This window comes from Lepisma saccharinum, chromosome 6 (genome assembly GCF_977018435.1).
Source record: "Lepisma saccharinum chromosome 6, izLepSacc3.1, whole genome shotgun sequence".
In the NCBI taxonomy this organism is placed as follows: Eukaryota; Metazoa; Arthropoda; class Insecta; order Zygentoma; family Lepismatidae; genus Lepisma; species Lepisma saccharinum.
The window spans coordinates 2196639-2216346 of record NC_139234.1 but is presented as its reverse complement, the minus strand read 5'-3'; the positions used below and the strand labels follow the sequence as shown (position 1 = coordinate 2216346).

Genomic DNA, 19708 nt, shown 5'->3' with positions numbered 1-19708 from the left:
ATTTGGATTTCCCATGCACATAATCTCAGTTCGAAAACCTCGCTCCCTGTCAAGCTGCATTCCTTTCTTCCCCCGAATGTCTACTCAACTTCCAGTTTCATCGAACTTGCTAGCTGTAGCAGCGATAAGATTAGTCTCTTCCCGCACATCAAGGGAAAGAATGGTGTCATTTGCGTTCAGTCATGAATGAATTTTGTTTATCATCATGTGATTTTTAACATGTGTTTGTGTATGTGCAGTAGTGATTATTTTATTTGTAGGACAGCAAGGATATCCTTTAAATACATACAATGAATAAATCACTTGAGATATGCAATTTAGAAATGAAGTGATTTTGTGTTGATGTTTTCTTTTTGGTTGGACAGCTAAGTACTTGTGTATGTGTACAGTATATAAAAATGTAGTAGTTTATCAATTTATAGATCTTTTGTATGTTGTTTCTTCTCATGATTGAAAAGTGTGTGCCAATTTTTTTTTCCACCGCTGGTATATACCGCTGATCTAACATTTTATTTACCGCTCTCCTCAGTTTTTATTTACCATAAATTTGTCTCCCTAGCTATAGCGGATATGAATAAAGTTTGTAATCAGGGAAAGACCTCTGGGACACCTGGTATATCGCCACGATATAGCGTTTAGTCTGAATTGCCATAGCATTCGTTCCACTGTCGTGGTGATGTAATACAATGCCTTACTGCTCGTGGTAAAATTTTGGCAAAACATGTCTACCATTTTCTCACGAACTAGCCACGTTGTATGGCGTCATAATTTCACCCAGACATCGATTAACAGATCGGCAAAGAGTATTCATTCTCTGTGTCGAGGTGATAAAATACATTTATGTACACTCCTCTGATAAATTTTTATTCATCACATAGCCGTTCTGCGAATAGATGCCTGCGAGTTTTAATTTTGTACATAATTCTGGCTAAATTCCATTTATGTTAAATGGATATGTCGTCATATCAACCGTTCTTTGATACATTTATAAGCATCGACCACGGTTGTAAAATTGCATCGAGAACCAACAACGAGCTCTTTCTGAAATTTCCCCTTTTACAGTTTATCTGAGCCACAATAAACAGGCAAAGCAGATAAATTTTTAATATTTTATATCGGCTTCTCTGAAATTGTACTTTTATGATGTCATCAGAGGCTGCCTCGAAATGTAGGAATTTTCCATGGTCCTTGCACAAAAAGCTTTCGGTTGGCGTTATTGCACGCGATGCGAATAAACTAATCGATCTTAAACGCGACTAGGAGTGGAATCGATTGTAAATGGAGTCCTTACCGCGAATATGGCCTGCACCTAAAATGCAGACATAAAACCCAGGAGCAATGAAAACTGGGTAAGTGTGTGGGAATTGCAACACAAACTGCCCGGGATAACTTGTCATAACAATCTAGATCGATTCGGCAACGACAGCAGATTGGCGCTAACACGATTATTTCAGGACGCTCTTATTCCTATATTTTTTTCACCCTCCCGTGTTTCGTTTTAGGACTGGAGCATTCCGGGTAATACGAGCATCTTCGGGATTGAGGGTGGTGCTTTAAATGATAATGGACCTGTTGTGCGCGTCGTTTAAGTGCCCAATGAAAGTTTGCTCTTAACTGCCGCGTGGCGGCAGCACCGAACGCCCGAGTCCGTTCTCTTGTTTTTTTCCTTTTTTTAACGCCAGACCTGGTCTTGGGAAAAGTATCTAAGCAGGGACCTGATTGCACCAATTTATGACGAGTTAACATTACCAAACTCAGTTTACGGAGCGGGTTATTGCACATTTTAGCGAAGTAAATTCTCTTCCGTGCGTAAACCGTAGGAGGCCTGCATATAGAGACCGTAATATCGACATATTTAGTCCGAGTCTTCGCTTTTAACGGGCGCTAAATTATAGGGGGCGGTAAATCGCGCTTTTGCGGAGGGTTATATACTTGAAATGGGGATCTTGGCATTCACCCTAAGGCTTACCCTACGTTAACGCGCCTTGCCAGCATTAAATAACGTGTTTTATGAAGCTATGTCGTAACCCCGGCTCCTGGTGCAGAAATGCGCTCTGCGAGTTACTCGCTCATACAATAGCTGAAATGGCCGTCGTAAATTGCACGTAAAAAATTTGGTATTGTTTACCAAATTAAAAGGAGAAATCTTACGCTTCTGTTTCATTAACGGCATAAACGAATTGCGAGGACTTGCACGTAACTCTGTGAAACAAATGAAGGTACAGTTTTCAAGTGGGCAAAAATGAAGGTCGTTAGTTCTTTCCGGAATCGAAATCCACATAAACAGTTTGAACACGACCGATTTCCATGCAAGCGTGTTGAAAATAATGTCCCTTTGCTGTGAAAGGCTCGTACATTCAATTTATTACGTAGTATTTTATTCTCTTTTTGCAGTTTTTTTAGTGATTCTTCCTGGAAATTAGTCGAATAACTAGCCTACCAGCTATTTAATACGGTGCCCAGTTTTGCAACGATACAATTTCCCCATCAATCTTTTTATGACCCATGTAATGGTCATTGATTTTCCATGCGTAGCTACTGGAATACTTTGATAGAATGGTTAAAAGCAAGTTCGTAAGATCTGTTCTGTCGTGTACTTAGAACCATGCTATTGAATGCATTTAGAAATACCGTGATGAAACAGAAAACTTAACGAATGTTTATAGTAAAATCTCGCTTTTGCTCGTGAAAGCTAGAATTAAATCAGGTTCCTAGTTGAAATTGCTTTTAACTCATTGACTAAATTTCTAGTATTTGTGAAGACTGCTCCCTCCATTCCCGCTCTCAGCACGCCCTTGGGAAAATTTACTTGCATGCCAACATAATGTTATTTTTTCCCCCGAGACTAACAATTTGAAATCATGAAATACGGTGAGATAAGTTTGTTCTTCAAGTATGGTGCTCAATTTTAGTTGTCTGTCGGATTTCGAAGTTTAGTCCACGTCTACTAACGGTTTTGCATGAATGTGCAGTATCTTTTGCATTGTTTATCCTCAACGTACCTACTGCCTTAATTATTCTAATTTACTGTTTTCTCTCTTTACAGGTCTCGAACGGTCCACGGGTGCCGGAACCCCCCTCGCCCCCCAACTGTACGGTATCCTCAAATTACTCCTCTTCGCTAACCTTCCCGCCCCTTTCCCCTGCCAGCTCGGCAACCAGCGTTCCACCCCCGCGGCCCGTCTATCCTCCCCACACCACCCAGACTACGACCACAACCACCACCACCAGCTCGAATAGCCCCTTCCCGCCGCTCTATGCCCCCTACTCCAACCTCAGCCCCGTCAACTACGTGGCCTCCACGCCCCAGGTCAAAACAGAATCGAGAACCTCGCCGGCCTCGGTCCCGAGTCCCCTACGGCATGAGGTAAGTGTGGTCTGGTTTTTGCTTTTTCATGCAAGGTTGTTACTTCTTTTCTCGTAGGTACTAACCACGGCTGTTTTGCTTCACACCTTAATGATGACTATGTTCAGTGCGACTATGTTCAAGGCAAAGCTCTTTCACCGATCAATTTCTGCACTGCGCAAGCGCAAAAGGTACCGCACGCATCCTTTGCGCATCTCGCTCCCACCTTTACGTTTTGCGCAGGCGTAGAGGCTACGGCGCACGTCTTTTGCGCATCCCACTCCCGCAGAATTTTTTCGTTGTGCGCATGCTCCATGCGGATAGATATTAGTGCAGCCGTGTTTCATCATGTGTGCTTTCCGGCGAGTGAAAATTGCTGTTTAAGCTCCCTATCCCGTACAACGTCAAATTAATCTCGCACAATGAGTTCAACAACCTATTTGAAGGAAACCACGTCAGAGCATGCACAGATTCAAACTCGATAATTCTTATATAGGAACGGTTCTAAATAAAGCCATACCAAGACCAATCAGAGAACATGGCACAAAAATCTCTTATCGAGCAAAGGACGTTTCCTGTACTCACTTCTCGAAATGTCTTAATCAACGTTGTAATCTGCCTGGCCACGTTCGTCGAAATCTTTCACAATAACACCACACGATCACAACAATCCCCACCTGTTTTTCTTAGGTTATGATCGTTGTCAATCAAACTTCCTGCATCAAACAACATAATGATTGAAATGATGCACAATAGTGCATTTGGATGCCACGTGATGGATGCCTCTTTCCATTTAAGAAAATGAAGTTGGCTGCCATATTGGTAACATGTTTTCAAGGAATCTCGTCTTTCTTATATATTGGGACATCTTATTCGTGTTTCCCTATCCGTATTTGTTTTAAAAGGGTGTTCCCATACTTATGGACCACCCTTTATGTCTGCCGGGAGTTAACAAACTTCCGTTATTTAGAGGTCAGAAGAAAGAATAAAAACTGTTTCACATCCTGATGAACGCTGTGGCGGAAGGATCTGAGAAAATCTGTAGCTCAGTATACTGAGACGTTGGTAGCACGGAATATTGATATGCTAAAAGCTAGTGTTCCAGTATTTTCGGTAGACTGTGTAGTTCAGTATATCGATATATTTCGGTACGCAGCAAATACCGAAATTCTGTCATCCGTTTCCGACAACGGTGGTATCCTACCCGCATAATTCTTACTGACCTCGCCATCAAAAGTCAAGCGTGACACATTTATTAACTTGAGCATCCAGTCAATACGCATCGCGTTGCCTTGGCGGCGATAAACATACACGCATACATGACGTAAATCGATATTCTAGTGCATTATCTAGGAAATGCACGCTATCGAACGTATGCACGACTGTAGGGTTCGATTTGACATAGCTTTTCTTTACTTCCGGTTTAATTACGTTTATGCACTCCACAGAAAATACGCCGTATGTCTGGTTTTAGTTGCCATGCTCGGTTTCAATGGGAAAATCCCGAAATAAAGAGAAATGTCTGCCTCCCCATCGCCCGTAATCTTTTCCTGGAATGTAGCTATCAAGCTATCATTGATACTTTCTTGAGTCTGCCATATTTTATGTATGTATATTGAATAGCTCTTGCAAGAAATACATGTCACACTGTTAACATTGTTGGTTTTCATGGACAGACATTACTGTTCCCACTGCCTTGGAACTTCTGAAAGTCGAGGCCTTACCGGGATTAGGGAATGAAAATAAGTTTCTCGCATTTTTTTCTTGAACCAGCTTCTTGGTGACAAATATTTTTTTTAGTTTGTGTTAATTTTTTCAACAATGTTGACTAGCGGTGCGGTTGACACTTATTTGCACTGTGAAGCACCACGGAATGGACTGGAAATTTACTTTTAAATTGCCTTGAATACCTAGAAAAGTCATGTTAAGTATTTTGTCAAAATGAGTGAGGAACCCTGGTAATGATTTCGGTTACGGTAAGTTAGTGTTTGCAAACTTTTAGTTCACAAAATTCTATGTTTTCGACGGATTACATTTTAATGTTGCTAGAACATTTTATGTTCCTTGGGTATAGTGGTATCAAATTTTATAATACTTGGTCATCCATTTTGGGATGCCACCATAGCCCCGTCAAATCTTCCAGTGTTGAGCAACAACCATGACTGTTCCCATCTACACTCTGGCACAAGCGACTTGCGAATATTCTCTGTATCATATTCATTCTAACGACTAAAACTTCAGTATCTCCCTTCTCATTAGTGGCACCAACTTATATGAGCCTTTGGGGCTGGAGCCCACCCAAAAATTTGCCAATTTTATTTTAAAAATACGGTCCCGCGCTTAAGAAAACAAAATGTTTCGTCATTATATATTTAAAGAATTCTCACAACTTGATTACTGACTTGTAACAAATTATTATAAAACATTTTGATATCTCCAATATGATAGATACTTTTCCGTGCCCTATATTTACACTATTGGTGGCCACATAATTATTAAGAAAATAGGTAGGATAAGGGCTTATAACCAGGATGGGAATATATTGGCACAATAATTCTCAAAATTGCAGGGGAAAAGCACCGAAAAATGACCGTAGAAGTGATAATGAACGACAGAGTTGTCATCATTTTCCCGGATTAGGCAATCAAAATGTAGCCATTTGCGAAAAGGCACTTAACGGCTAAATATAGGCAAAACAACCACTGTAAAATTAATATATTCATGTCAGAAATGACCTAAAACTGTTTTTAAACGTAAAAGCCTATATTTTCTGGCCAAGGGGAAAAAAGGCGTTTGAGCAATTCCTCGACCTACTTATGGCATATATTATTGCATAAAATTATAAAACAAATTTCTCGAGTTCAGCCCACGCAATATTTGTCAAGAGTTTGCGCCACTGCTTCTCATACTGCCTACCGCAATGTATTCGTAGGTTACAACTTTTAATATAACTTCCTAACTCAACCACGGTTTCCTCACACGGAGTGCTGTCACCATTACAAGTTAAGGACTATATATACTGTGCACGTGTTGTACAATGATTCAAGCATTGAAAGCTGCAATGTAGTGATCCTATTATTTTTGTTTCTTTGTTTTATATTTTGCACACGTTACATTATTTATACGACGGTGTTATGTTAACCAGTCCAGTCATCCTTGACACTGGAGTGACTGTAGTTTCCAACAGCGAATTCGATGTGTGGTAAGGTACAATTAATTTACCTAAAAAAATGTTACGAAAGTGTTGGCCTGTGTTTTTACTTTCAAGTCGAACCGTCAGCGCCATCTGATCTTTGCTAAAACCTTCGTCACAGACTATTCAAGATTTCTCGGGAAATTTTGCAAGATGGCTGCCAACGTGCCGCATTATCTCGAACGCTAATTAACACAAACATGGATGGCTTGCTTCGTCACTCTACTCAACACATCTCTTTGGCCGAGCGAAGTGCTGTGCCGAGAGGCTGGTGTTTGCTTTCCACTCAGTGAGCTAGTTTAACAGCTTCTGTTTATCTCTTGGTAAGTGTCAAAATGAAACGATCTGACATCATCCTGGTGCTTGAGGCTGAAGCCGTTCGCATTACCTCGAGTGCGGAGGGCTTCGTGTACATAAGTTTCGCTCTGTGTGTGTGTGAGCGCGCGTGTGTACCAAGTTAGCTCTCCTATCGAGGCTATCAACACCTTCCGAAGCCCACGTACACTTGACTGGACTCAATCAACACACCATCTTTACTCGTACGCCCCGCTTTTGCGCCCACATTCTATGGTGGGGACAATACCCCAGCTTTATCTGTACTATTTGCGAGTTCACTAGCTGCTTGTGCCTTCGTTGTTCAGTGAAGATGGTGTGAGTAGCTCGTCTTCAAAACACCTCTCTCTCTCTCTCTGATGCAACACTTGTCACTTCTGACGGGGAAAAAACTTGTCAGCATGCAGTTCGAGAGAGGAAAACGCCATATTTTATCAATCTTCATCAGTGTGCGCATTCAGCTTTCGATTTTTAAAAAGGTTACCATATTTTGTGATGTGAAAAAAGAGGATATCTTAGTTTTTTAAAAAAATCAACAAAAACTTAAATTAGTTAAACATACCTACATCACATTTCTACCTCACCTTGTTTGTTTATGCTTTATCGTAGCTTTTTATTAAAACTTTCTGATGTAAATATAAAACCACAACAAAAAAGAATGCCAAATCAACAGGAATGCAGGTACAGTGGGATGCATAAGGATTACCAAGCAAATTGTCCATCACCAAGAGTTTGAAGAATTGAAACAAAACGTCAAACAAGCTCCTGACAGTCTCTGCACCAGAATACTTTAAAAATATTTCTTAACGACACATAGAATGCAAAAAACAAATTAACGTCCCACTGTACGAGTTCCGAATCCTGCTAGGCTTTTTTATTTTGAACGTTTTATTTTATTTATTTTAAGGATTTGTAAAAATTCGACCTTTTTTTGTTACGTAAAAAAAAAATATGTCCTGGAAAAATAGGACGTGTGGTGTAGTGGCCCTAGGGGGTAGGGCATTAATTTCTGGGTCTAGATGTTGGTGGGTACACAGGAAATTCATATATTTGCAATTTTTTATTATTATTTTTGACTATCTTGATGCCACTTGTGAAACTTTCACCCATAAAATGTATGATTAAAAATGCTCTAAAAATGATAGCAGATAAGCTTTCTTCTCGTGAAATAAACTGCTTATAAGGGTTTCGATTCCAGGTGATCCCCACGTGATAACATTTGTGCATAAAACGGTTCTTTCGATGGGTCTGAAGGCATTGCAATTTCCAGTATGACCGAGATCGTGAATGTGCAGTGCCCTACCTTCACATTCCCTGTACGCTCGCCTCAATTAGTACACCGGCAATTGCTTTCTTTATACAGCACATTTGCAGAAGATGCAATTCAACATACAAGGGTTTCAGTATACGCTGTATAACGCACAACTTTGAAAGCAGTGCATCCCTGCTACAGGAGGCGAGAACAGATCGCTCGACTACATAGAACAAAGTCGCTTTGACTTGAGGCAGTTTGTCCCAAAAGACATGCTTTGTGATTGGCCTACTCAAGGTTACTTGTCCCCGTCCTCCAAGCCATCCTTCTTTCGACACGTGAAGTGCTAAAGTGACATAATAGCGAGTGAAATGTTTCAATTTACGTGAGATGACCGCAACGAGAGCCAAACCTACAAAAAATTAATAAAATGCACTAAAATAAATACCACCTTGGCAAGGATTGAAAGAAAGTTTCTCGAGAGATCTCAAAGTGCTTTGTTCGTATGGATAACCCTAGTAGCGATGAAAGGATTTGACTACAGCCAGTTGAGGTAACCTGAAAGGAGTCGAACGCCTGGCATTTGCTAGAATCCGCTGATCGAACGGCTGACGACTGAAGTTGCTCGGCTGGCTTTCTACCCGAAAACGTGGCGTTTACATTGCAGCATATACGAACTGTGAAAATGCTGATAGAGATCCATATAGTCAACGACGCAAACCACCTGAAGTGTCCGCCACCGTACAAATATAAAGATCGCCTCCAATCTCGTACGCAAAAATGAACAGAACTCGTTGGCTTTGGATTTAAAAATACATCCGGTTATAGTGTCAGCTGCCGCGGCTATACGACGGGGGTATTTTAGAAGTTATTGGTTGAGTGGCTGACGGCCGAAGGTTCAAGACTCTAGTTGTGGTTTTGGTTTCGGTTTCAACTTAGGTATTGCAATTTGTGTTTTTATCTTTCTTTTGTCTAATCACTAGTCATTCTCATTGTCGCGATTGACCAGAACTGGCATAAAACGACGCAAAATAAAATTAAAATTTTTAAGGTATATAACTTTTTGTACAGTGGGATGACTCAGTTGTTAGCATATGCAGATGATGTAGACTTATTAGGGGATGATATAAATACAATTAAGAATAATGCTAAAATATTTTTCAAAACTGCTAAAGAGATAGATTTGGAAGTTAGCAAAGAGAAAACTAAATATATGCTTACAGGCCGAAACCAAGTGTTAGGTAATAATCAAACTCTAATTATTGATAACAACTCGTTTGAACCAGTTTCCAAATTCAAATACTTAAGAGTAATATTAACAAATTAAAATTATATTAAAGAGGAAATAAAAAGTAGGCTTAATTCAGGAAATGCATGTTACTTCTCTCTTCATAAACTTTTGTTTTCTCGTTAAATATCTAAGAAACTAAAAGTTAAAATATACAAAACAGTAATATTGCCTGTAGTATTATATGGGTGTGAAGCTTGGTCCCTTACATCGAAAGAGGAACATAAATTGAGAGTATTTGAAAATTAGATCCTTAGGAAAATATTTGGACCTAAAAGGGATGAGGAGACAGGTGTGTGGAGAAGGTTACATAATTTAAAACTACATAATTTGTATTCAGGTCCAGATATTATTAGAATCATTAAATCAAGAAGACTTAGGTGGGCAGGCCATGTGGCACGAACGGGAGAGGAAAGAGGAGTTTACATGATTCTTGTTGGGAAACCTGATGGTAAGAGACCTATAGGAAGGCCAAGACGAAGATGGAGGGACAACGTTGAGATGGACCTAAAGGAAATCGGTAGGAATGGAAAAGAGTATATAGATCTTGCTCAAGATAGGGACAGATGGAAGGCCCGTGTTGCTGCAGCCATGAACCTTGGAGTTTAAGAAGGCTAGAAAGTTAGATAGTTACAGTGGGATACAGAAGTATTGCTCTGCAATTTGTCCACGACTATTTTCGTTAATTTTTGCATCGTACGTGTATTTAAGCAATGGGCTCTTACGTCCAGAGGTTGTCAGCTGCTTGCTGACGTTTTCTTACAATTCTTAAATATCTCTTTGGCTAAAAGAAATAGAAGAAATATGGTCATGAATAATTTGCTTCGTGATAATCATGAATCTCACACTACCGCAGGGTCGCAGGAATTCGGCGTACAATTCCCATTTTCATCCCAGAAGGAGCTCATTTCGAATCAGGGATACCCATCCCACCCAAACCTTTACGCAAGTTATTTTGAGCAGACAAAAAGTTCACGAAAAGTCCTTTGTTAATCCATAGACGCAACTAAATAACCAAAATATGAATCAACAACCCCTCATGTTCGTATGAAGATAACTAAAATATTCCCGACATTTAATCATCCTCATGATCCCACAACGTTGCATCGACATTGGCTAATCTTGTGCCACGGTGACGTCCTTTTGTGTTGCTGCATCTGTGGAACAACGCCCGGATGGCAACACTTCGCCATATCCGTATACTTCACTGTTCAAACATTGCGCTGCGTTCTTGCTCGGTGTGCAATTTGCTTCTGCAAATAACGTGCTCCCTGCCTTTCTTGACTCAATGTTTTAATGGTTTCCAATGTTGCAACTGGAGAGTTCGTTTTCTTTCGGAAGAACAACAACCTTAGTGTGTGTAGTGGCAATACAAGCACTCCGAAGGCAGTGAAGGGAAACGCTCAATGAAAATAAATACAAGTGGGCTGTACTACGTCGTGACATTCAGCCTATCATTGTGAGATCTTTACTAGTACTGACGTTTACCATCAAATATTAGTCATGTAGTCATAGCATCGTGGGAATGTGTATAGGCAGAAACCATGTTAAGATTGTTCAGATATTAAAGTAGTAGGCATGAAATTACCAGTTGTTACTAAACTGTTTTAATTCTTTTCCTAAAATACGGTGCAGTTTTTAGCGTGAGTGAGGATCGTTCAACAATTGTGCATATTCTGTTCGTTCTTTAACTTGCCAGTAATTTTATATTGATGAATGTGTCTGTATACGCTATGATCGTGTGATTCATACTCGGATGTAGGAATGTGATTCGTTCAGTACTTTGACATATACTTATTTTCATGCCCCATCGGGATGAACTAAATTTACGAGAAAGAAAAACTAAAAACAAGTACTTCAAAATTCATCATACTAGTTCTTTTTAGTTATCACACAATAACTCGTGGCAATGTGGTTAGAGTGTCGCGGTATGTCAGAGGTCGTAGGTTAACATCCAAGTCTACTCGATTAACCCAACAGGTATAAAAGTGACATAAATTAGTTAAAAAAATAGGAGTAACTAATCTAAAATTAATTTTGCTCATCAGTAATTCATTTCACGAAGAAAGCTTATCTGCACGGTCTTTCGAGCATTTTTTAATCTTACGCTTTATGCATGAGAGTTATAGAAGTGTTTCATCAAGATGGACTTATATAGATGGGCGTATTGAACGAACGCGATTACGTGATGTCACTTCTTATAAATGAATTTTATTATTCTTGTAATTAATTACTAACATATATCTAAACACCGTTGAATTTTAATTGGAAAGGTAAATTGAAAATAAAGGCCATTCTGTTCTAACTGCTGTTTCGCAAATTTGTGAAGTCCTCCTATCTACGTCACGAAAATTTGGCGGATGAACCCCACCTGTTACTTGTCTGGAGCCACCCCGAATCTTCATTTGGATTGATTTAATCGCTTGCCACGCCAACTGGTGGCAAGAGCAAAACAAAATACGTCAGCAGGATTCGAGTTTCAACCTGGAGTTATTGGTGACGAAATTGTGCCACTGATAAACGCTCTTTGGCAGGTTCTGGCTACACTTTAAACAAGTATTAAAAGATCGAAACAACTATCCGAGAAATGGACTGATAAAATCTCTATCCGATTATTTCTGGAGGTGAAAATTTAAGGATCTGAAATCTTGCCTCCCCCCTCCCCTTTAACGCATTAAACAAGTTCCAGTTGAGTATGGAAGTGAAAAGACTTGTCTTTGCAAACAATCCAGGTGAAATCACTACCCATTATTGCATGATAAATTATCTTCTTTCTCTCTGCACATGACAGGCAGCCACTCTTTGATGTGGATTTCTCTCAAACGGGATTGCATGCAACCGTTAAGAGACTGGTTCACGCTGTGTGCTATCTTCATATTTAAAGCTCAAAGGCTTGTATTGACAAAAGATGAAGCCTTTTATCCATCAGTTTATGTACGCCACCTCACTTGTCAAGCAAGATTGATTATGTAAACACTTCATTAAGCTAGAAAGGCTAGTGTGTTTGTCGCAAAATGTATTGAATGAATATCGCGAGTTTGCAATCTTCTCTCTCTATTTCCAAATATGACATAATTGTGTTACTCACACGTCTTCAAATAAACTATATAAATGGGTTATGTTTATGTATGATACTGTGTAATTCAGAAATAATTATATGGTAGTGATATTAGTTTTAACAGATGGCTGCATTTTTTGCACCGTGAAATTTATCCATTTGGAAGAACAACGTGTGAGAGAAAGCAGTATGGCCGATTGTCGAATTGTTCGTGTGATATTGTGTCTCTCTTGTCACTTCTGGACTTATCACATTTTAAACTGGTAATGTAGCATCTGTGTACATTAATTTGTGCCATGCACAAAAATCGAATCGTCCGGAAGAAATTTGCTGTGACTTTGGATATCAAAATTAACTATTTCGTAATTTCATTCAACATTAGAAAAAATATTTTGAGAAGGTATGTCAATTTCAAGTTTAAATATTTTATGTAGAAGTTGTGTAAAAGCCAAAACTGCATGATACAATTATGTAAAACCATAGATATGTGTAAATATTGATCAGGTTTCCTAGACATTTTGTCAACAGCTTTCTTGTATAAAGGAGACCAAATTGCAAGCTTTTCCGCCTACTTATCTCATTGCCGTAAGGCTAGTAACTCAGGTCAACCTTTTTAGGAAGGAACTATCCATACCTTCTGGTGAGGTTCCTGCAATACTAAAATACCGTGAATTAAGTCTGAAAGGGTTGCCCATTAAAGGTACAAGTATGGACGCAGATCTGCATCTGTTAACTCGCTCCAGGATTGCCAGTTCAAAAGTGTGTGAATAAGAAATAAATACGAACTTATTGGAAATAATTTCCATAACCTTTTCATTTCAAATCAGAAAATGTATAAATCAGACACCAGTGACCCGTCAGGACCTGGTCCTCTGTTACCCTTGAAGCAGTGGTGGCGACTACGCCACTTTCGCTCCCGCACTACACTAAACCTTAATAGAGGTGCATGTCAAGATTTGTTTTTTTGTTGGTTACAATGTTGTTCGTGTGACAGATTCAGTGGTGTTTAACAACAATATTCTTTTCAGATTATTGCTTCAATGGCTTGGGAATAAAAATAAATAACTTCGCGCATTAAGCTTCATTTTGTGTAATACATGGGCAAGTGATAAGATTGCGATGATGCATACAAAAGTAAATGTTGCTTCATATTGGCTAATATTGCACTCTGCCAATCAGCATGACTGTGGTTATGAACAGAATATTTACTGTATTATGTATGCAAATCGCAAATGCGTAAAAAAATCTGTGGCAGCGGTTTGTGAATAATTAACAAAAGTCGAGCAATCACCGAAGCATGATTTGACATGAAGATTTTGGTTTATTTGAACGTTGTTCTGGCTTGAACGTTGAGGCGCCACCACCGTGTTGGGTAATTTGGTAGTGTGGAGCAAAGCGTAAAAAGCCACATCAGTTTTTGACATGCTCTACAGCGCAGTTTAAACATAGAGGATCTGGATGCAAAAATATATAGACAGAAGGGGAAACTGAGTTTTTCAGAGAAAGAGGGTGTAATTTGTACTTGCAGCAAGCAAGTAGCATGTAATTAATCGAATGTGGCAAGCTATTTTTTTCCCCTGTGAAGGTCCCTTTTTTTTAATTCCCCCGCCTTTCGTCCCTTGCCTGTAATATTAGACCCACGCGATAAAAGTAGTTTGCGTAAGAATCCAATTAGTGTTTTTATTAATTAACACAAGTGCATATTCCTAATCTCTGGGCTGCTGGCACAAGTAATTAATTTTAATCGCGAACCCCATAGGAAACGAAGTGGAAAACTGGGCTTTAATTAGTGAAGACTCGGCAAGCAGACTCTGCCTCTTAAAACTACTTTCTGTTGGAGCGAACCGAGGGGAGGGGGAGTCGGTGGTAGGGGAGTCTCTGCTCGGGAGAGATTAGCGAAGAAGGAGGCTAGTTCATTATGTATGAGTTTTTCCAACTTTTCAAGCCATCTCGAATGATTACAAGGCGCAGTAAAAGATTATATGACCGGCTTGCTAACTGATCCATTTTTTTTTCTTTTTTGCTTTTTCGCTCTTTCTTCATTTCCACTTCGTGAAAAAAGTATAAGGAAGCTGCAAGAGACTTTTTTCCTCCCTTCCCCCTTCCTTCACTTTCTCCTTGAGTTCCAGCCTGACATGTTTTAAGTCTTGGTAATATCAAAGAGCGTGTTTTGAGGGAAGGGAAAATCGTCTTGAAAGCTAAAAAGAAAGAAAGAAGGGTTCTAATTAATGAAAAGTCAAGGGGTTGAATTGATATGTACTTCTTGGGGTGGAATGAACCCGCCAATCCCCCTCTCTCCCCTCCCACGCGCCACTTTCCAAAGTCGAATCTTAACTGCATTAAAGATTCTTGAGATGGAGTGCTCTGAAGAAGCCGGTGGTGTTTTCATTACAACTTTTCCGTCTTGAAGCATTTAGGTTGTTAATCTACTCTTGCAACAGTTTTCATATCCCCCTCCCCCAACTCTGTCAACGTCGGGCTAACGAAGTTCTGGCGACCAGAGAAAAATTACTCAATCAGGATTCGGCGTGAATTTGTTCACGAACGTGAAAGATGTATCTGTATTTTTTGTAGCTTTCCTTCCATTTTTTTATAATCGCGACGATGAGAATGTGTGATGATTAGATGAAGATGCAGTACACACATCCAAACGCCAGGACTTCAGGGACGAGATAGAAAGTCGACCACTTAACTCTTTCGGCCACATAGCCGACAGACATAAAAGATGTGTATGTGTGCCAAAAGAGTTAATGTGGGTTATGCCCAGGGCGCAAAAACTTGGGGGTATCGGGAAGATTCCTCCCACCAGTGAGAATTTTTTCTAATATACTTTACTATAGTGGAACCACAAGCAAAGAAACCTGCGCAGACCCGCGACTCCTGTGCACTGTACTCCCGCGAGGAGGGGAGGGGGAACCATGCTTCCTTATGGGCCGAGCTGAAGGGAAAGCTGCGCGGCGACTTTTCGTCCAAGGTTTTTTTCCCCTTGTGGTCGCTCTATGAGAATAATATCCAAAACGCACACAAAGAAAGGAGGATATTATCCGTTTTGTGTGTTTGAGTGGTGCATGCTTGCTATCTTTTCTGATTTTTTCTTCTTTAGCATACCTCCATTTTTCACTATCTGTACTTAGTCTTCAAAAATTTGCAACTTTGGAAGCTACAATTAGAATAGAAGTACCTGGGTGATGGACTGTTTCCCACCAATGTAGAAATAAAACTATCAATAAAATTGTAATTTTGAATCTGAATCAAAATCTGGTGGGTGGGTGCAAAAGTACATCACATCGGCCATCTGCCTTTTCACAGTCGGGAGACAATTACCGTTGTTGGGTATTTATTGAGGAGCACGCTGAAAATCCTTAACAAGCTTACATCACGTATTGCATCTTGATTGTTTACAAATTCTCAAGTTTCCCTCCCTCTATATTTTCTTTAATTCGACACTGGTAGTCTGTTATGCTTTAGGTTTTATTGTTTCATATTACTTTTCATGTAATACACTTTTGTGTTTATATAATTTGTACTAATAAAATTTAACTTTACTTTCCTGAATTTGTCTTAAGGTGCTGTGTTCACTCGAACCACAGTTTTCTTGTGTCTGTCTGTGTGTCTAATGTGTATGGGTTGCTTTGTCAGTACCCCAGGTCAGTGGCATGCCCAGAAATTTCTCTGGGAAGGCAGGGGGATATGATCGTAAAGGGATAGTGTTTGTGGCTAGTTTTTTTTTTTTAAAAAAAAAGTAGCAATTGCTCTATTTTCCTATGTCTTGTGTGCTGTATGCATTTTTTTGACACATCACTTAGGTATGCAATTGATACTATTAAAAGTGCAAAATGCCTTAACGATACACACACATTAGATAGTGAATTTAAACAGTTCCCCGGCTTCCACTGGCTCTCCTGGGTCGAATCCTGGCCTGGGCATGAATTCTTTGAGAGTTTCAATCTAAACATCCTCATCGTCGTGATTGCGATACTTGGACATCAGTGCGTTTATTTCGACCTTCTGGTAATCGCAATTAACCCCCTCCACCCAAAAGTAAAAATGCTACATTAACTGAACAAAACAAATGTATAGGAATGCAAGCTTTCCGTGCACCATCCCCAATCACTTCAAAACGCCAGGTTTCGTTGTTAATACGAGGGGGTGCTGAAAAGTTCGTAGCCCAACCCAGAAGGAGTGCACATGGAATGATGAAATTTTACAGTTATTCTACATACTCCCCCCGAAGTGCAATACACTTCCTTGCATGGTGCTCCAATTTTTGCAGACCAGTGAAAAAAAATTGTGAAGGCTGTTCCACACACCACTGTTCCGTAGCACTAATCACCTCCTTATCAGATCCAAAATGGCGTCCTTTCAAGTGTTGTTTGAGTTTGGGGAATAGGAAATAGTCTGACGGAGCTAGATCTGAGGAATAAGGGGGATGATCTAGACATTGAAACCCTAGATCATGCAATGTCAGTTGTGTTTGCAGTGCTCGATGGACAGGGGCATTGTCCTGCAGGAACAGAATTCCATTCTTCATTTTTCCGCGCCGTTGCACTTTCAATTTGTCTTTCAATGTTGTGAGTAATTCAGAGTAATACTCTGCATTAAATGTCTGACCCTTGGGCAGGTAGTCTATGAGTACGACTCCATCCTTATCCCAGAAGAATGTTGCAAACACTTTCCCAGCCGACTTCTGCATCTTGAACTTCTTGGGGCAAGGGGAACCTGAGTGCCGCCACTCCATGGACTGTTGTTTCGTTTCAGGATCGTAGTGGTAGAACCATGTTTCATCCATGGTTAATATTCGTGACAGAAATTGGTCGGCATTGCGTTCAAAATGTGCAATGACTTCCCTTGATGTCCTCACTCTTTCACGCTTTTGATCTGCTGACAGATTTTTGGGAACCCATTTTGCCGAGAGCTTGCGCATGTCCAAGTCATTATGAATTATGGTACCAACGCGTTCCCAAGAAATGCCCATAATCTCTGCCACACGTTTTGCTGAGATTCTGCGATTTTCAAGAATAAGGTCATGAATTTCATCCATGATTTTGGGGACAGTCACCGTTTTTGATCTTCCTGCGCGTGGAGCATCATCTGTTGAAAAATCGCCACGTTTAAAATGTGCCACCACTTCTTTACAACTGCATATGATGGAGGATAGTTCCGTAGTGTTCCACTGATTTCCTCATGAATTTGCTTTGACGACTTTCCTTGGTGGAACAAAAATTTGATGACGGCTCTGATCTCGATGTTTGTGAAAATCGCTGGCTGGGCACACATGATCACTTCCGGGGCCTGAAAACCACAATACCAATCCCGTTATTAATATGAAAATTTGCATGTGTACATACCAAGATATGTTCTTTAAAACTGTAAAGTTTCATCATTCCACGTGCACTCCTTCTGGGTTGGGCTACGAACTTTTCAGCACCCCCTCGTATGTATCAAATTTGTAGATTATCCCCATATCCCTCTAAGTATATCGTGTTGGATATCTTGTAATTTTAATGATGCTTACTGTTCAATCAACCCTCATTGTAAAACTGCAATCTATTATTTGTATGATGAATAGTTGCTCTTAATTGAAATTATGTGTCAGGAGAAGGCTTGTTGCCAAACCGTCATTAATGTATTTTCAACTGTTTTCTAGGAAAAATATACCAGATATTAAAACTAGCTGTTGTATCATTCCAGAGACCTACAAGATCGCCTTGCTCAGTAATTCCTCCCAAGCAGCATCCTGCATCAGTTGGTGTGCCTGTGGTTCCCGCATCTAGTACACCAGCAACTGCAGGTAAGGTACACTTATGAAAACAAAACCACATGGTACAAAGTATTGCCTTATACAGCGTGCATGCCCATGTTCGAAACACTTCTCGATATTCACCAATTGCGAACATCATCTTTTTCTTATCTATCAATGGCTAAGAGCATGATACCTTAACTATTGGCAGGCGAGGAGTATTTCTACTCCTTCCCTTAACTATTGACAGATGAGGAGTATTTCTACTCCGTCCCTTAACTATTGACAGGCGAAGAGTATTTCTAGTCCTTTCCTTAACTATTGACAGGCGAGGAGTATTTCTACTCCTTACCTTAACTATTGGCAGGAAAGGAGTATTTCTACTCCTTCCCTCAACTATTGACAGATGACGAGTATTTCTACTCCTTCTCTTAACTATTGACAGATGAGGAGTATTTCTACTCCTTCCCTTAACTATTGGCAGGCGAGGAGTATTTCTACTCCTTCCCTTAACTATTGACAGATGAGGAGTATTTCTACTCCTTCCCTTAACTATTGACAGATGAGGAGTATTTCTTCTACTTCCCTTTTCTATTGACAGGTGAGGAGTATTTCTACTCATTCTCCTATCTATTGTCTGGAGAGGAGTATTTCTACTCATTCCCTTAACTATTGGCAGGCGAGGAGTATTTCTACTCCTTCCCTTAACTATTGGCAGGCGAGGAGTATTTCTACTCCTTCCCTTAACTATTGACAGATGAGGAGTATTTCTACTCCTTCCCTTAACTATTGACAGGCGAGGAGTATTTCTACTCCTTACCTTGAATATTGGCAGGAGAGGAGTATTTCTACTCCTTCCCTTATCTATTGACAGGGGAGGAGTATTTCTACTCCTTCTCTTATCTATTAACAGGTGAGGAGTTTCTCTGCTGGTTTTATCCATTACTTACCTATTGACAAGAGATGAACATTTCTACTCCTTCCGTTATCTATTGACAGGTGATTAGTATTTCTACTCCTTTTACCTATTTCTTACCTATTGACAAGAGATGAACAATTCTATTCCTTCTCACATCTATTACTTATCTATTGACTAGTGAGGAAAATTTCTACTCCTTCTCATATGCATTAACGCATGAGCATTTCTATACCACTTCCTCTCTTTATCTATTGACAGATGAACATTTCTCTCCTCTTATCTATTTAGAGGTGAGGAGCATTTCTAGTCTTTCTCCTATCTATTAACATGTGAGGAACAGTTTTTACGTCTTCCTGCATCTATTTACAGTTAGAGTAGGTTTACCACTTCCCTTGTCCGTTAACAGGTAAGGAACGTTTTACTCCTCTTGTGTGTCAACAGTGAAGAGCAGTTATAGTGCTTCTGTTATCTGTTAGTAGGTGAGGAGCATTTTTAATCTGTGAAAAGTTCATTTCCTATCTGTTAAGCATGACAAATAATTTGTAATCATTCTTTTCTCCCCTGAATGTGAAAGAAAGC

General features: G+C 39.8%; 1 protein-coding gene across 3 annotated transcripts in view; it reads left to right on the top strand.

Moving 5' to 3' along the window:
* Window positions 1-19708, top strand: part of tay (tay bridge kinase) — a 624643-nt gene that overhangs the window by 574724 nt on the left and 30211 nt on the right. For all 3 annotated transcript variants that reach the window (XM_083123369.1, XM_083123368.1, XM_083123367.1), the window contains 2 exons: window positions 3047-3367; window positions 18162-18261. In XM_083123369.1, the coding sequence (XP_082979495.1) occupies window positions 3047-3367; window positions 18162-18261 (421 nt within the window). The remainder of the gene's footprint in view (window positions 1-3046; window positions 3368-18161; window positions 18262-19708) is intronic.